Source organism: Stigmatopora argus, chromosome 17 (assembly GCF_051989625.1).
Source record: "Stigmatopora argus isolate UIUO_Sarg chromosome 17, RoL_Sarg_1.0, whole genome shotgun sequence".
Taxonomy (NCBI): Eukaryota; Metazoa; Chordata; class Actinopteri; order Syngnathiformes; family Syngnathidae; genus Stigmatopora; species Stigmatopora argus.
This window is the reverse complement of record NC_135403.1, coordinates 12,043,939-12,059,763: the sequence shown is the minus strand read 5'-3', so window position 1 is coordinate 12,059,763 and position 15,825 is coordinate 12,043,939. Positions and strand designations below refer to the sequence as shown.

The 15,825-nt window shown below is 41.6% G+C and overlaps 1 protein-coding gene across 1 annotated transcript in view; it reads left to right on the top strand.

Annotated features, from left to right (window-relative positions):
- kcnb2b (potassium voltage-gated channel subfamily B member 2b) overlaps window positions 1-15,777 on the top strand; it is a 34,306-nt gene extending 18,529 nt beyond the window's left edge. The window contains exon 3 of the mRNA XM_077624197.1: window positions 11,439-15,777. Coding sequence (XP_077480323.1) covers window positions 11,439-13,214 — 1,776 coding nt within the window. The 3' untranslated portion in view covers window positions 13,215-15,777. The remainder of the gene's footprint in view (window positions 1-11,438) is intronic.
- Window positions 15,778-15,825: the final 48 nt, after the last annotated feature.

Here is a 15,825-nt window from a genome sequence, read left to right as displayed (position 1 = left end):
GATCTGATCAATGGATTGGAAACAAAAGAAATGGAACATTTTGTTGATATTTACCGTTCTTGGTGTTCATACTACTTGAGTTTGAGTGTGAAAAATGCATATTAATGAACATATCTATCTATATTCATGTTAATGAACATATATATCTATATTCATGTTAATGAACATATATATGTAAATTTGTAAGATTATAGCCAAGGGCTAATTTCCTTCTTTAGTCCCTTGTGTAGGTTGAAAATAAACGACGACACACATGTAGCATTTTTAGACAGCATTGTGATGGCAATTTTGTTGGTCTAACAGCCAGGCGTTAAGATGATTGGCCTAGAAGTTCAGAGGTGGGAGTTCCAGGTATGAAGAGAGACCATGGTTTTTGAAGGGTACTACACAGTCACCTCTAGTGACCTCATTGTTATTATCTTATTTTTTTTTGTACAAAATCTTGCAGTGGAGGAGGACCTGAGTGTTGGAAGATTGTGTAAACTAAGGTGGCATCTGCATATTTAACAGTATTGTCCCATTTCAGGCGTTTGTGTTTTTGGCTTTCTTTCCAATACTTTCAGAGCTTGCTTATAAATAGTTTCAATTGTTTTTTGTGTTGTTTTGCAGGCCGATGACCAACTTGTTTGGCTAGCGGACTTTAGCCAGTGTGCTCAAAGTTGAACAGTGACCGGAGCAGCCTTAGTATTTGAAGTTTTGTCATATTTAGGAAGCCTCCCCTATCTTTCCTTGCGCGTCCTTGCTTCCCCATCGTTAGACCTCCGCCTGTGGCGGAAAACAAACCCTCCCGTTTTCCCTCCTCTTTCCCCTTCTCTGCATCTCTGTCCTTTACTCCTTTGGCTGCCAGGAGCAATAATTAGCTAGCCCGTCCGTGACCCCCAGACCGAGGATAAAGAATCGCTAACAAAAAGTCCCCCAGGAAGCAAAAAGTGTCTAGTTTCACAACAACGACATCCGGAACCGTTGGAACACCTGTTGAATTCAATTTGACCACTAGAGGCCTTTAGCATGTTTATTTTTTTATAGCGAATGTATGGAAAATCTACATCTGGAATTAGCATGTTTCTTGTTGACGGATGCGAAAGCATTTGTTGGTCAAAACGGTATCCAGGCAAAAGGGAAAAGGGTGGCGATAACATCAGTCCTTTGGTGCTATTCCTGACTCGGCTGTTTACAAGGTTGTTGCCGCGAGTACACAAAAGGGCTTGTTTGGCCTTGGCGTGACCCCGGGATTGATTTTTAATCGTTTTCTTTTATCGCCGTCCAGAAGCTGGAGCGTTTGTCGAGCTGTTCGTCCGCTGTCGCTTGGATTTGACCTGCTGGCAAATGATTTTTTGTTTCCTACCGGACAGTAGACCTTCGATGCCTGTTCTCTTCTTAATTTATTTTGAAAAATCAATTTCCTTTAGGAGGAGGGACAAAAATCCTCATTTGACTGCCGCCTCCCGTCATATTTGCATAAAATCCAAAGGACTCTTTGTGATATCATAATTAGCCGTGATGGATTCCCCGCGCTTTGCTTTCCAACACCATCATTATGCAAATTGACAGAACGGCTTTTTAATTCAAATGAACCGTCGGGGGCCACAATACAAACTCATTAGCGGCTTCCACAAAGGTTCCTTGTGAATTACTCGAACCCCCCGCTAGGAAGTTATTCTGACTGACTGTGTAGCTCATTTCTACTGTACATACCCAATCCAATGCTTATATTTTTTGACGCAGGTGCCGAGAAAGCAGAATTTTGGTAGTTGTGTGATCTAATGCACTTTGTTCAATTTCCCTATAGACAGTCAGAGTGGTTCTTTGGCCGATGAGTTAACGAGTAACCTTAAAATGGCACGAAGCAACATGAAATGGCCAGAAATGATCAGACATGAGCAGGAAGCATCCTGGAAATTCTCAAAAGCAACTGGAAATGACCCAACATTTACTTGTAAGTAGGCTAAAATGACAATGAATTTACGCAAAATTAACTCATTGACAGTGATAAATGTTCAATTCACTTAAAATGGCTGTGGGCGCTGATCTTTCAGCACCATTGACGTAAGTAAGTCAACTTTTTGGGCCCAAGATAAACCGATTTGTCCCACACCAGGTCTAGTTGGCATGTATCTGGGCCAAAAACTGAAGGACCCCTGGTCTAGAGACTTAAATCGACATTCCAAATGATAGAGAAAGTCCACGTGTGTTGGCGTCCAGCCGCGTGTGACGCGGATCACGATGTGTCCAGATGTTTGGTGTAGTACGCAAGTAAGCCCTGACGTAAACATTGGGAGAATACCTTAAGCTTCTTAAGAGTTATTATATTGTTCTCGCATTTAAATTGCACGGGATCGTTTCCGGCTAACAATGCATCGTCTCAAATTGAGTGCCATCGGCATGGAAACTAAATTTGTACGATTTTATCATGTTTTACATCATTGGACGCCATTGACAGCGATAGTCGCCCCTTAGACTTTAATATCGTTAGCATTTTTTCCCCTCTTTTCTGTTCCAAGTGATTCCCCAAGCTCTTTTGAGCTTGAACTCCAAACCTTGGCACTTTTTGTTTGGCCGTCTCCGACGATGAGGTCACCCTTTTTGGCCAGTCATCCCGAGATAAAGTGTTTGGGGATCAAACTGCAATTCCATAAAAATATGAGAGAGGGAAAAGGCCAGGGCACTTGGAAGTGAAGAACCTTTCAGACTAATAGACTGCATCGTGGCCTCGCCAGCAGGAATCGTCCCCAAAAATGATGAACGCCGACGAGTCCGGAGGCTAAGCTAAGTCCGCCGAGGGTGTCGAAGTCGGTAAGCTGTTAAGGCAAGCGCAGAGTATTCAAAAACCCAATGATTTGTAATCATTTTTTCAAGCTAAAGGTTTTCCAAATCAGCTTTTTAAACTTCTTAATACTAAATTTGATAAAATGATCCATCAGGTAATATTCTTCTCGAGGGAATTTAGAATCAATGTGTTCATTGTATGTTCTTTGCCCTATTTTTATATTTCTTTACATTTTTAATACAAATCAAAAAAGGGAAAACAGCAAAAAATGCCTATCAATGTATTTAATTTAAAAAATGCTAAACTTAATTTTTTCATATTGTTTGAAAAATTTAGATTTTTTTTTAATGATCTGAATTAATTTCTATTTTGCGAGAGTAAATCTTATTTTCATTGTAAAACTAATACTTTAAAAATGGATGTAAAAACAAAAATACATGTATTTTAAATGAAAAACTTTTTTTAAATACCCCAAAATAATGTCATTATTATATAAGTATAGTCATTATTTAAAAATATTATCTGCGACCGTCTGTCTGGCCTCCGTAGGATAGTCTCCAGCACCCCTGGCGACCCTTGTGAGAATGAACAGTTTGTACAATGCATGAATGAATGAATACAAATGCATTTTATTGCTTTTTTTACATTTTTCTCTCCATTTTGTGCCACGTAAAATGATGCTCCGGCCCCCCCGGGCTGCGCCTTTGACACCCCTCGCCATTTGGCGGTCCCATCGCTAGCGCGCTTGACATTGAAACGCACGCCGCCGCTTTCCTCCCTGGCGTCTAATTGTGACGGCGGGTGGGAATGGGGCCGTTAAGCCAAGGTGACCTTGCGTTTGGCCCCGGCTGATAAGCCATAATGTCATCTTTTTATGGGATGCCTCGGAAGGCCCGATCGATACACTAAATCACCACGTCTCATTATAGCACTCCCAGCCGCGTCTTTGGACTTTGTTTGCCCGCGTGCGGCTGTTTTATGAGGCGTGCCCACCAGCCCTTTGCCTGCATATTTTATGTCCAATCGCGCCGCCGTTATTCGCTCGGCGCCGAGGTGCCGATCTCCCACTCGATAATCGGATCGGAATCTATCTAAAATCGGCTAAAAAAAAATAATCTAAAAATTTAAAAGCAGTTTTTTTCATTAATTGGTTTTTAAATTTTTAGGTATTAATTCATGAGCTAGCTTCGACGGCGAGAGGCGTCCAATCCATTTTGACTGACAGCGAAGGGAGTTGAACGTCTAGCTAAAATTATTCATTTATTTTCTGAACCGCTTTATTCTCATTAGGGTCATGGGGTTGCCGGAGCCAGAGGCGGGGGACAGCCAATCGCAGGGCACGATGATACAAACAACCAATCACTATAGCTAGGGACAATTTATGGGCCGGAGCATTTTAGATATAATATTTAGGTTTTTTTTAAATAAATGGATTAAATGAACTGGATTAAAAGCCCTGAATATTCTAATATTATTTTATAGATCTAAAAAAATGTTTATTTTAGATTTTTTAAATATTTTTAGATTTTACAAAATGATTTTTTAACTAAAAACAGAAAAAAATGGATTAAAAAATTACAATTATTGATTTAAAAGGGGGGAAATGAGGAAATTAATATACATATATCCTCTTAATTTTAATTTGATCCTAAAACAGAAAGTCGGCACTCATGATTTACTTTCCCGGGCCACACAAAATGATGCGGTGGGCCAAATTTGGCCCCCGGGCCGCCACTTTGACACCTGTGATTTAGAGTGTCCAACCAGACTACCATGCATGTCTGTGGAATGTGGGAGGAAACCGGAGTACCTGGAGAAAACCCACGCAGAACATGCAAACTCCACACAGTTGGACCGAGCTGGATTCGAACCAGGACCCCAGAGCTGTGTGCTATACTTAAAATTATAATACCTTTCATATTGTCCATCTATTTAGTGCGATACAATGTAAATAGTCCTTTCTCAATTATGTTTAAAAAAAAAACATTGTCATCATTTATGTTGTTTTTCAGACATAACTTGGTGATAATGGTTCGTATTTTATTGATTATCCCATCATTGCTGATGCATGATTATCTACTACTATTATTTAAATGTGATACATGTATTATACACTGTTACTCTTAAAGTATCCCATTCATATTTTATTGCGGTTTACTACACAGAAAATCTCCTTGCGATTGGCGTCCTAAAAAACGAGGAGAAAATCTAAATCTGGCGGTTAATCTACTCCAGCTCGGCCGAGGGCAGATGTCGGAAGGCATCGGGTCAACAAAACAAAGCGAGACGGCGACCACCCCCCCCCGCGGGGGGGGGGGGGGGGGGATAAGACGCAAGTGGAACCTCATTTGCGTGGTTGACGTAATCTTTTCCGCCCTTGCCGCCACCTTGTCGCGATCATCCCGTCCGTCGCTCGTCTTCAATCCACGTCGGCCATCTGGCCCGGAGCGAGACGTTTGTTGGCAAAACGTTGATATTAAGCCGAAATCGACACTACAGACGGAAACTAAGCCATGAAGACAAACGCAAGCGTCATTAAAAAAAACGAAATAAAATAAACTGAACTATTTTCCATTCCCATTTTTTTTTTATCTATCTTCTAATTTTGTCTATTCAAATTTGGTCACCTGATTTTTAGGATCTGCCTATAAAGAGTCTCATATTTTCCGGACTATAAGTCACACTTTTTCATAGTTTCATAGGGCACTAATAGTCAAATGGGACTTTTTTTAAATTTTATTTCTCTCTGACCACCAAAAAAGCATATGTTCTTTTTTTAGGCTATACTTATCTGAAAAATGTATTTCAACAGATTCCTACTTGTTCTCCATTTGACTATTTCCCTATAACGTATTTTTTTCTTGTTTTATGATCAACTTAAAAAAATTGCGCTCAAAAATACAACTTATATATACATTTTTACTTGCAAAAATTTGGTACCCATCTACTAAGACCTTGGCAATTTAATGTTTGGCATCTTTGGATTTCTATTGACAACATCCTTGTCAATCTTGATTATTCTTGTTTAAACTCGCCTGAAAAAAAATGCATTAAATTGCAGGACAAGTCCTTTTTCCTTCCTATCTAATCTACACTTTGTGTCCAGGTGACATTGTTTAATCAGTGTTGGCACATTGTTTAGCAAGCCGATAAACAGGCAGACTTCACCGCCACTGCCGGCCGGGGACATCAGATAAGACGTTCGTCCATGGCGAGCAAACCACAAAACGTTCAGGCCGATGGAAAGGGTGATTTGACCTTAAAATGAATCATTCGTATTAGGATATTTTCAAGGTTTTAAGCTTTTGGGCAGGAACGGGAAACATTGTTTCGTTTCATGTTTGGCCTCCTCCCCTGTACGTTGGGAGGACGTGGGAGGACGGGACACCGGGAATGCCGATACCATGTTTGGTGCCGCTGACATAGAAAAAGCCTCGCGGAAGTATTTGCACTATTTTGTCAGTGAAAGGTTGAGTTCTTCTGACACTCTAGGGTCAGAAATGGGCTTTTATTTATGTATTTGTTCTTGTGTGACTACCGTATGTGTCTGGAAAAAAGGTGCGTGTAAATTATTGGCTAACTGTGTGGGTGTGGTTTGTTTTGTTTAGCTTTATTTGAATTTGTTTGTTTTGTTTTGTTTAGCTTTATTTGAATTGGTTTGGTTTTGAAATGAAAAAGACAATATGGTTGTGCTCTGAGATTGGCTGGCCACCAATTCAGGATGCCCCCGCTTGGTGTCTGTTGTTGGCTGGGATAGGCTCCAGCACCCCCCGCGAGCCTTATGAGTGAGAATGAGCGGTATGGAAAATGGAGTAAAAAATATTTATTTATTTTTCAGGGTCATGGGGGTTCATGAAGAATAAAATAGGGAAAATAACATTTTTAAAAAAGACTAAAATAATAATAAACAAATAATTTAAATAAGATAATAGAAATAAATAAATCAAATTAAAAAGGGGGGTATTCCAGCCAATTTAAAATATTGTCCTTTTTAAAATAATTGTCTGATTGACAAAAAAAATCATTAAAGCTAATATTCAGAGTGAATATTTGACATTACTTACACCAAGTGTTTTTTTTTTAAATTCTAATTCTCCCTCAATTTATCCGCAGTGGCAATGACATCATCATCATCTCCTGATAGGCCATAACATATGCAAAGCCGGCCCGCCAAGACCTCCCACCCGCCCCATCTCACGTCCGTGTGCTAAAGGGATTTTCGCTAGCTGCGACCGGACTTAATAAAACAGATTAAGTATAATTTGACATTGATTCTTTGCCGTCCTCAAAGCGAGAAATTGGCCACACCCCACCGGCGCAAAAAGTTCTCTGCGATGCCCGCAAAGACGTCCACGCTAACTTGTGTTTTCCACTTAGCGGGGGCATTAGACTAATGCCTTTTCAGTGGAAAGACACCGCAGCCGCGACTAATGTCTTTCCCGGCGGTTTCGTTACACTTCAAATGGACGCCGGACACGTCTTGTTGGGCAAAAAAGCGCATTTAGCATGGGGTGACGCTACCTAGTGGTGAAGTTGGGGCGCTACACCGGGACAGAATTGGACATTTCTCTCATTTTTGTGTGTTTGCTCACATCTTTCATACAAAATTGGGACATTTTGACAAATTTTAAAGGGTTTAGTTGGTAGTTGTGTGAGCACCGTGGAACGAATTAGAGAATTTACATATAAAATACACTTCTACTTACAAAATTTTCAAGTTACGAAAAAAGTCTTGGACAAATTAACTTCGTAAGTAGAGGTACGACTGCACTTATTTATTTATTATTCACTGTTATTATTTATTTGTTGTTTGTGTACCTCAGGGTTAAGCTTTAAATCTCATATTTGTATAGTGAGAATAATTGGATTCAATTCAATTTGACATCAAGTGTCAGTGCTAAAGAAAAAAACGGATTGGACGTCCACTGCCGTCAACGGCAACTAGAATGACTGCTTTTTGTTTTTCCTTTTTTTGGTGGCAATCTGTTGCCGCGCCTTGGTTGCCAACGCGCTTCATGCATTTATTCATAGCGGCAAATAACAGATAGGAGGCAAGGGTCTCATTAGCAAAGAAAGCAGCTTGTCGCCGCCGGTAAACTCAGTTTGCTTCATATTTTCCTTTAGCAACACTTTTTGGAGGACAAACTTTCAACAAAAATAGGGAAATTGTAATATATATGGGTTTCCAGAGCAATTTTTGTCCAATTTGTTCCAATTTTCTTAGAATATTTGGCTCTAAATCCAAAACGTTGTTTTTTCAGGACCAATCCAAAACAGTCTGGTTTTCCGGACTCATATATTTTTACTTATTGTTTTATTGTTGAAACAAGAAAATGATGCTCAAGTTGTAATTGTTCTCATCGTGTTGCGTTCAATGTCCTATTTTCTATTGCTAATGCTATTCTGTCTGAGTTTGACCTTAATTATGTCCAACTTTTTAGCCCTTTTTTGGAACATTTATGCTAAGCTGAGTCGCAAAAGTGCTGCGTCAGCCCAGGAAACTTTTTTCCAGTGTAGTTGTTGATCCCCAGATAGAGTGGAATCCATGTAGGAGTCATTTGAGAAGGCTACATGACAGGATATACAGCGGCGAGGCTATCGAGCGGCCTTAAATATCCATCGACATCGCAACCGCGGGGCTAAATTTCTCTCGGGAGGGCGGCAGCGGGAACGTACAACTTGAGCATTTATCGGTTAGCTTAGCATGGCGCTCATGAATCTTTAAGGTGGGCTGAGTGCTTTGATTGTGCTGCCATTGCTCGACCATCACAACAGAAAAATTCACATAGGCTCGACGTAACAATTTTTTATGTGTATATAAGTACAATTGAATTTTTTGTTGTCATTTTAGGACTATTTTCCGCAGTACGTGCAACTGTGCGGTGTTGTTTACACGGTCGCATTGCCTGGCATGTTTGCGCCCGGGAAAACGCATTCATAAATATTTCATAGGAGCCTGCTCGGCATTCTGCTTGTGCCCAAAAACAAACTATTTCTTTGCATTTGAATAATCAGAAAATAGATATACATAGCCTCGGAGCGAGGGTGTTTTTTTTTTTTTTTGCTCTGAAAGATAAATAGAATTGGCATTACTCTGTTCTAGCTTACCTAAAAGCTATTTAACTTTTTAAAATGTATTTTTAGAGCACGCTATGCTAATCATGCCTGGCTAAAATTGACAGTTTTTACTTCAGGTCAATGGAAATTGTGCTGCTCCCTATGGTGTATGGGCCTTGTCCACTAGGGGGCTGTATAATGTAGGTTCTTTGCTTTTCTTCAATGCAATTTTTTTTTTTTTAGATTTATGATATTGCTAAGATATAAATAATATATTTGTAATAATAAAATTTAATGTATCTTTTTTTTATTTTCAAAAAAAGTCTTATTTAACTTTCTTTACATTAAAACAATCCATTTTTGTCTATTAAGCTTTTATAGGGCACTCATTTTAATACTTAAAAATATTTTATTAATTTTTTTATTTCTTATAATTTCGTTTATGGATTAAGCATGCAATAATGACAAGGAAACAAAAAATAAGATCTCATAAAAAAATAATATTAAAGCTAAAAATAATAGCACATTAGAGTGCCCTTTATATTTGACCTATATTAAAGGGAGACTCTTATTGAATATAATTTACGAGTTTAAAATGAAGTACAACCCATTAATTAAATATACTATAAGATATGGTTTTTTTCTCAATTTGATGGCACTTTTATTTCCCCCAACAGACTCCTAAGTCATTTATTCCATCGCAAATCGCCCCAGTTTTTGGGAATAGTCTCGCTCGGATCAATTTTGCGCTTTCGAATTGGGCTACTTTATGAAGCCAATTATGCGGTCTAGACAAGCAGCACTGATTAACTATTGTGTCTTTCTGGACTCTCGCCATCTTGAGTCTCTATTCCAAATGTACTTCCAAATACGTGGCCCAGCATTAGGCGGGATTAATGAAGGTGGTCCGTCAATTTACGCTGGTAATTCATCGCTTTAAAAGTACTTTGTTAATGAGGTCGCCACTTGGTGGGATGATGAAATAGCGCACGCACAAACACAATCGCCGATCGATGCGCGTTAGCATAAACCATAATCGTCCAGATTGATTCCACGACTGAAAAAAAATGTTCATGAGATTCTATAAAAATAGTTTTGTCATGATTTAACTGTAAAGATTGCAGCCGGTGTTTTTACGCGATGTTGAAGTTGTTCGTAGTACTCGGCTGATAATTGGTTTGACCGGATTGCCATTCAGTGAGTGACAACATCTTCTCACCTGAGCCATGACACCCTTCAGTCTGTCTTCAGTTACAACATGGATCCAGTCCAAGGATTGGGGGGCTGCCAAAAAGACGCTAACGGCTGTTAAAAAGCCATTTTCATACTGCGTAGCGGTTCATTTTTAGGAATATTTTCCCTCTTTTCGTAGTTTGGCTGGGCCTTTGACTCATAATCGGGTGTAACTTCTTTTAAATGCAACTATCACGGCCTTGTACACACTTTAAACAATAGAATCGTGTCAAAAAGTATTAAAAATAAATGATCAAAACCTGTTGAAATTGTACAAAATATAATAATGTATGCAACCGTTCGCCTCTGCATGGTTGAAACCGATAGTGTATGGAAAGGCAGGCATTCAGGTCGAAGGCGACGACTCAGGCTGGTACTGAGAATTAATTAAGGAATAAAACATAATCAACTGTTTTGATAGTGATTGTTAGGTTGAAATGATCTTAACGCTTTAACAGCGAATCATCTTTTTGTATTTACTTTTATGCTTTCACAGCAGCGCAAGGCCAGTCTCAATGTGACTTTTAGTCGCACTTGAATACTTTTTTTACGGCCAACAGGTGGCGTCGTAATTTATCGCCGCCGCCATTAAGTCCAAAAATAGACGCGCGCCCACGTTTGGCTATAATTTAAAAGTGATTATAATGACTCGACGCTACATTTATTTAGCGTCTTAATGTCTTATTTAGCACGTTATGGCGGTCTCACCTTAACGGGAGCATTAATACAGATTTATATGCAATACATGGAATGTTTTTCTATATTCATTTAGCACGGGAGCAGGCGCATTGTCATTCAGCAGCACGCCTGAGGCGCCATTTTTGTTCTTTTGATTCACGTTGCTTAACTCCTGCTTCTTTTCTTTTGTTTATGCGGGTAGACTCCGCCCGCTGGAATGTTGAAGCCAGCCTATGTCAACTCTCAACTTTATTCCGCTTCTGACATTTGTTTTAGCATCTTGCTATTGACATTACAGTAAGTTTCAAGAGAAACGGGAGTTGTTTTGAGATTCTGATCAGGGATTATTTCTTCTTCAACAAGAATAACTCAATATTTGCGGTTTTCCAAGTCGGTATACAATGGATCGCCGGGTTACATTTTTTTATGCTACGAAGTAGAATATGAAGTTTTTGTCCCCTTTTTTACAGCACAGCCTAAAAGTTCCAAAATGTAAACATGGCGGTCAGTGTCACTCAAATGCTGCTCTCCTATTGGTCAACGTCACTAAGATGGCCGGAATCCCTCCGACAATCAGAGTCTAAACAAACGCAAGATGAAGCTACGACATCATAAGCGATTCCTTAATCATCTCACAGTTGACATTTGTCGTTTAAAGTGGAAGCCCTAAAATGGTATTTTTTTGTTTTGTTTTTTTGTGCAGATTCTGGCCATCATATCCATCCTGTTCATCGTCCTCTCCACCATCGCGCTCTCCCTCAACACCTTACCGAGGCTCCAGGAGATCGACGAGTTCGGCCAGGCCAACGACAACCGTGAGCTGGCGCACGTGGAGGCGGTTTGCATCGCCTGGTTCACCATGGAGTACCTCCTCCGCTTCCTCTCCTCGCCCAACAAGTGGAAGTTCTTCAAGGGTCCGCTCAACGTCATCGACCTGCTGGCCATCCTGCCCTACTACATCACCATTTTCCTGACCGAGTCCAACAAGAGCGTGATGAAGTTCCACAACGTTCGGCGGGTGGTGCAGATCTTCCGCATCATGAGGATCCTGAGGATCCTCAAGCTGGCCCGCCACTCCACGGGACTCCAGTCTCTGGGCTTCACCTTGAGGCGGAGCTACAACGAGCTGGGTTTGCTCATTTTGTTCCTGGCCATGGGCATCATGATCTTCTCCAGCCTGGTCTTCTTCGCCGAGAAGGACGTGGACGCCACCAAGTTCACCAGCATCCCCGCCTCCTTCTGGTGGGCCACCATCACCATGACCACGGTGGGCTACGGGGACATTTACCCGGAGACGGTGCCCGGAAAGATCGTGGGCGGGCTCTGCTGCATCGCCGGGGTGCTGGTCATCGCCCTGCCCATCCCCATCATCGTCAACAACTTCTCCGAGTTCTACAAGGAGCAGAAGAGGCAGGAGAAGGCCATCAAGAGGCGGGAGGCCTTGGAACGGGCCAAGCGCAACGGCAGCATCGTGTCCATGAACCTCAAGGACGCCTTTGCGCGGAATATGGAGACGCTGGACGTGGTGGTGGAGAAAGGAGAGAACGGAGGCGCCGTGGACAACCACCTGTCGCCGGGACGCTGGGGAGGGTCCACCAGGTCGGCCACCTCGGAAACCGACCTGAAGTCGCCGGACAGGAGGGCCCGGCAAAATAACGCGGCGGCGCCCGGCACCCCCCGCCGGATCAGCACCACCGGGAGTCCGCGCTGGACCGGCGGAACCCCGGAGCACCTGGACGTCCACAGGTTGGAGGAACTGTACAACCAGATGACCCGGTCGCAGTCCTTCACCAACCTGCACACGGCCAGCTCCGTCAGCACCCTGAGCACCGCCGTCACCGGTCCGGGCTCGCCCAGGAGATCCCGCAGCCCCGAGGTGGCGCCGAAGGTGGAGCTGGAGATGCGAGAGGTGGACGGAGCCGGAGCCAAGATCCGGCACCTCCAGGTGCCTTCGCCTCTCCACCAGACCGCGCTTCACCTGTCCTCGGGCGATTTTTACCAATCGCCGCGCTCGGAGGAAGGCCAGGGTTTCTGCGCCGCCGCCGCCGCGATCCCGGGGAAATCCCTCCCCGACCCTCTCGCCATCCAGGTGGGAAAAACGCCCGCCGGGGGTCCGCCCACGCCGCCGAGCACCACGTCTCCCGGAGACATCAGCTCCAGCGTGGCGGAGGAGGAGGAGGAGTCGCCGACGCCGGAGGGAGAGGCGTCGCCTCTGGCCGCCAGCTCGGAGGCGCTCATCCAGGTCCCGGCGGGGGAGACCGGACCTTTGGTGGACACCCCGCCCGGGGACGAGGCCCCGTCTCCGGAGAACCACCTGGCGGAGGTGGCCGGCGCTACCGGTGTGCCCCGTTCGCCCAAGCATACCGACGGGGAGGTGGACGAAAGCGGATGCAAAGCCGAGAACCACATTTTCGCGCCGGACATCCGCCTGATACCGGGGGACGGCGGCCTATCGCCCACCTGCGAGACCAGCATGTAACTGCGGGAAAGCCTATGGAGAGACTTTTTTTTTTGCATGGCATGGCTCGTCCTTTTTTACCCGTGTCCTTGTGTTGTACCGTCCCGGCGAGGACCAATCCGTCCGTCCCTTGTACATAGAAGACGACCACGACGATCTGTAAAATACGCATGCAAGGAAAAGACTCATCTACGGTGCTTTGTTTTGCCGTGTACGTACGACTTGGACGGGAAAGACCACCACGCTGCACCTGACTAAAAAAAAAAAAAAAAGACAAGAAGACGTTGTTAGCGACGTGAAAAACGAGACAGGACGACCATTGTAGCGATCTATTTATTGAAAAATAACATATCATCCGTTACCATTTGTGTGGGGATAAAAGTTCCTGTGTTTTTTTTGTTTGTTTATTTGTTTGTGTAGTTTTTCCAAATCAAAATTCACTGTATTTATGAGTTAGCAAGAAGATACGGAGATTGGTTATAGGGCCCCCTGGTTCTAAAGTATTACTTTTTTTTAACAACCTGTTTATTAATATGAGGTTTTTACAGTTTACAAATATTTGGTTTTTAGGAATCCAAATATTGGTAGTGAAAAATAGTATTTCTTCATTTTAGCCAATAACAAACATAATCTATAAACTGGATTAAGCACGGTAACAAACAGAAAAAACCTCTTTAAACCATACGCATTATTTTACTAGCAAAAATAAACTCATGTACTCTCCGCTGTATTAACTTTTAAAAGAGGTTCCTTGTTAAATCAAGTAGTTTTAGATGATTTTTGGAGGAATTCTAACAAAGCAACAGTAGATTAGAAGCCATAAAAAAGTATTAATAATAAGACTATTTATGATACACCATGTCTATATTCTACCGTATAAATTTAACTAGTTTGGAAATGAATTATAAATATTCCTACAAATATCAACGGACCAAACTGAGCACAAGGATAAGCTTACACTAATATATGATATTTAATTATAGAAATGTAGCGATAGTTAAATTAACCCTCCTGTTCATGTTGTGGGTGAAATGGTCCTATTTTAGAATAGTTTTTCTGTATTTAAAAACATCCTCTGCTTGACTTAATATTGTAATCTCCGTATTTACTGGGATTTTTTCCCCTTTTTTGAGAATCCTGGATGATTAAAATTCAGATTTTTGCTCAACATAACAGGAGGGTTATATTTTAGCTCCCTAAGAAATATTTATGTGTACATTTTTAATTTATTGAGCGTTTTCACATTGACAAAGAGCATCTCTTGTTCCCTTTTATTTCCAATTTCTGGCTGGAATTTTTTTGGGGTGTGCACAAAATGCGTGTTTGTATTTAAGTTTCTTTCAAAATTGTCTTTTTTTTTCGTCATGATATAGAAAAGGGAGAAAGACAATGTGCGATATTTATTGTATATTGTTTATCATATGATATAAACAATATACCATGTCGACTACTGCAAAAAAAACTATGCAGGCCAAGAATTGTGGCACTTTATTTTCTTCTGTCTACAGGAGATTTGTAGTGTACAGACAGACAAATGACGTATTTTTCCAATCTTCTATCTTTAATATGAGGCAAAAACAGTATTACACAAACACCAAAAAAGGTGAATTTGCAATGCAAATGAGCATTTTTGTTTTTTGCTTTTTAAAATATGATTTACGTGAACAGGTGCAACACGAAAATACGTAAATGTGAAACTTTCATTTTTTGAATTGAACTGAATTATAGTCTAATTTATTTAATTATCTCCCATTGACGGTAAGGCATGTCCAATCTACTTTGAGTGGGAAGGTCATGGATTTGTCGTCAAACATCCAAATTATTTAACAAAAAAAAATGGCCACCTTACTCTTGTTTTTGTGGAGAGTGATTCTATTTTTTCTAAAAATAAATTTAAAAAAACGTACAAAAAAAACCTCAAAATGGATCACAACCACGATTTTGACGAGCCGTGCCTTTTCATAATCACTTATGAGAAGGCGACGTCTCATTTTTCGCGTTATGGTATATAATACGGACTATATACACCGACGCTGTACAGATAAATTCTAATTTTCTAGCAAAAAATCAGGTCTTTATGTCATGTAACGGACACAATTAATGCTATTGAGTTCTCAGGTTTTCTATAACTTTTTTTCCTCCCTTTGATGAACCTGAAAGAAATCCGCATTGATGTCTAACCGAACCCCGCCCAGGGCTTCCGACCATCGATTTTTGGGGCGATTAAACGGATTCTCCTACGTCTTTTGCTGTATGTCTGGGGCCCCCCTTGAACAAAAAGGAGTCAGCCATGTTTGTTTCTCTCCCCCAGTCGTCCATGTTCCCTTCAGGTCGGCTTCACGTTGGCATTACCGCGGGTGTTTTTGTTTCATTTCATTGTACATAGCTTAATTTTCTCTGAGAGAATGGCTCCTAAAGTCACAAACGTAGTTTCTGTACAATCTTTGTATGCATGTTGTAGTCCGTAGGATGATGAGCCGCAGAACACTTTGTTGTCGTGTCTCCATGGCCCCCCTCAGAACCCCCCCACCACCACAAAGTCTATTAGTATATGCAGAATAACAAATAAATGTACATATAACAACTGCTGTTTGGGTTTTTTTTTTAATGGAGGGGGGGGCTAAAAGTACTA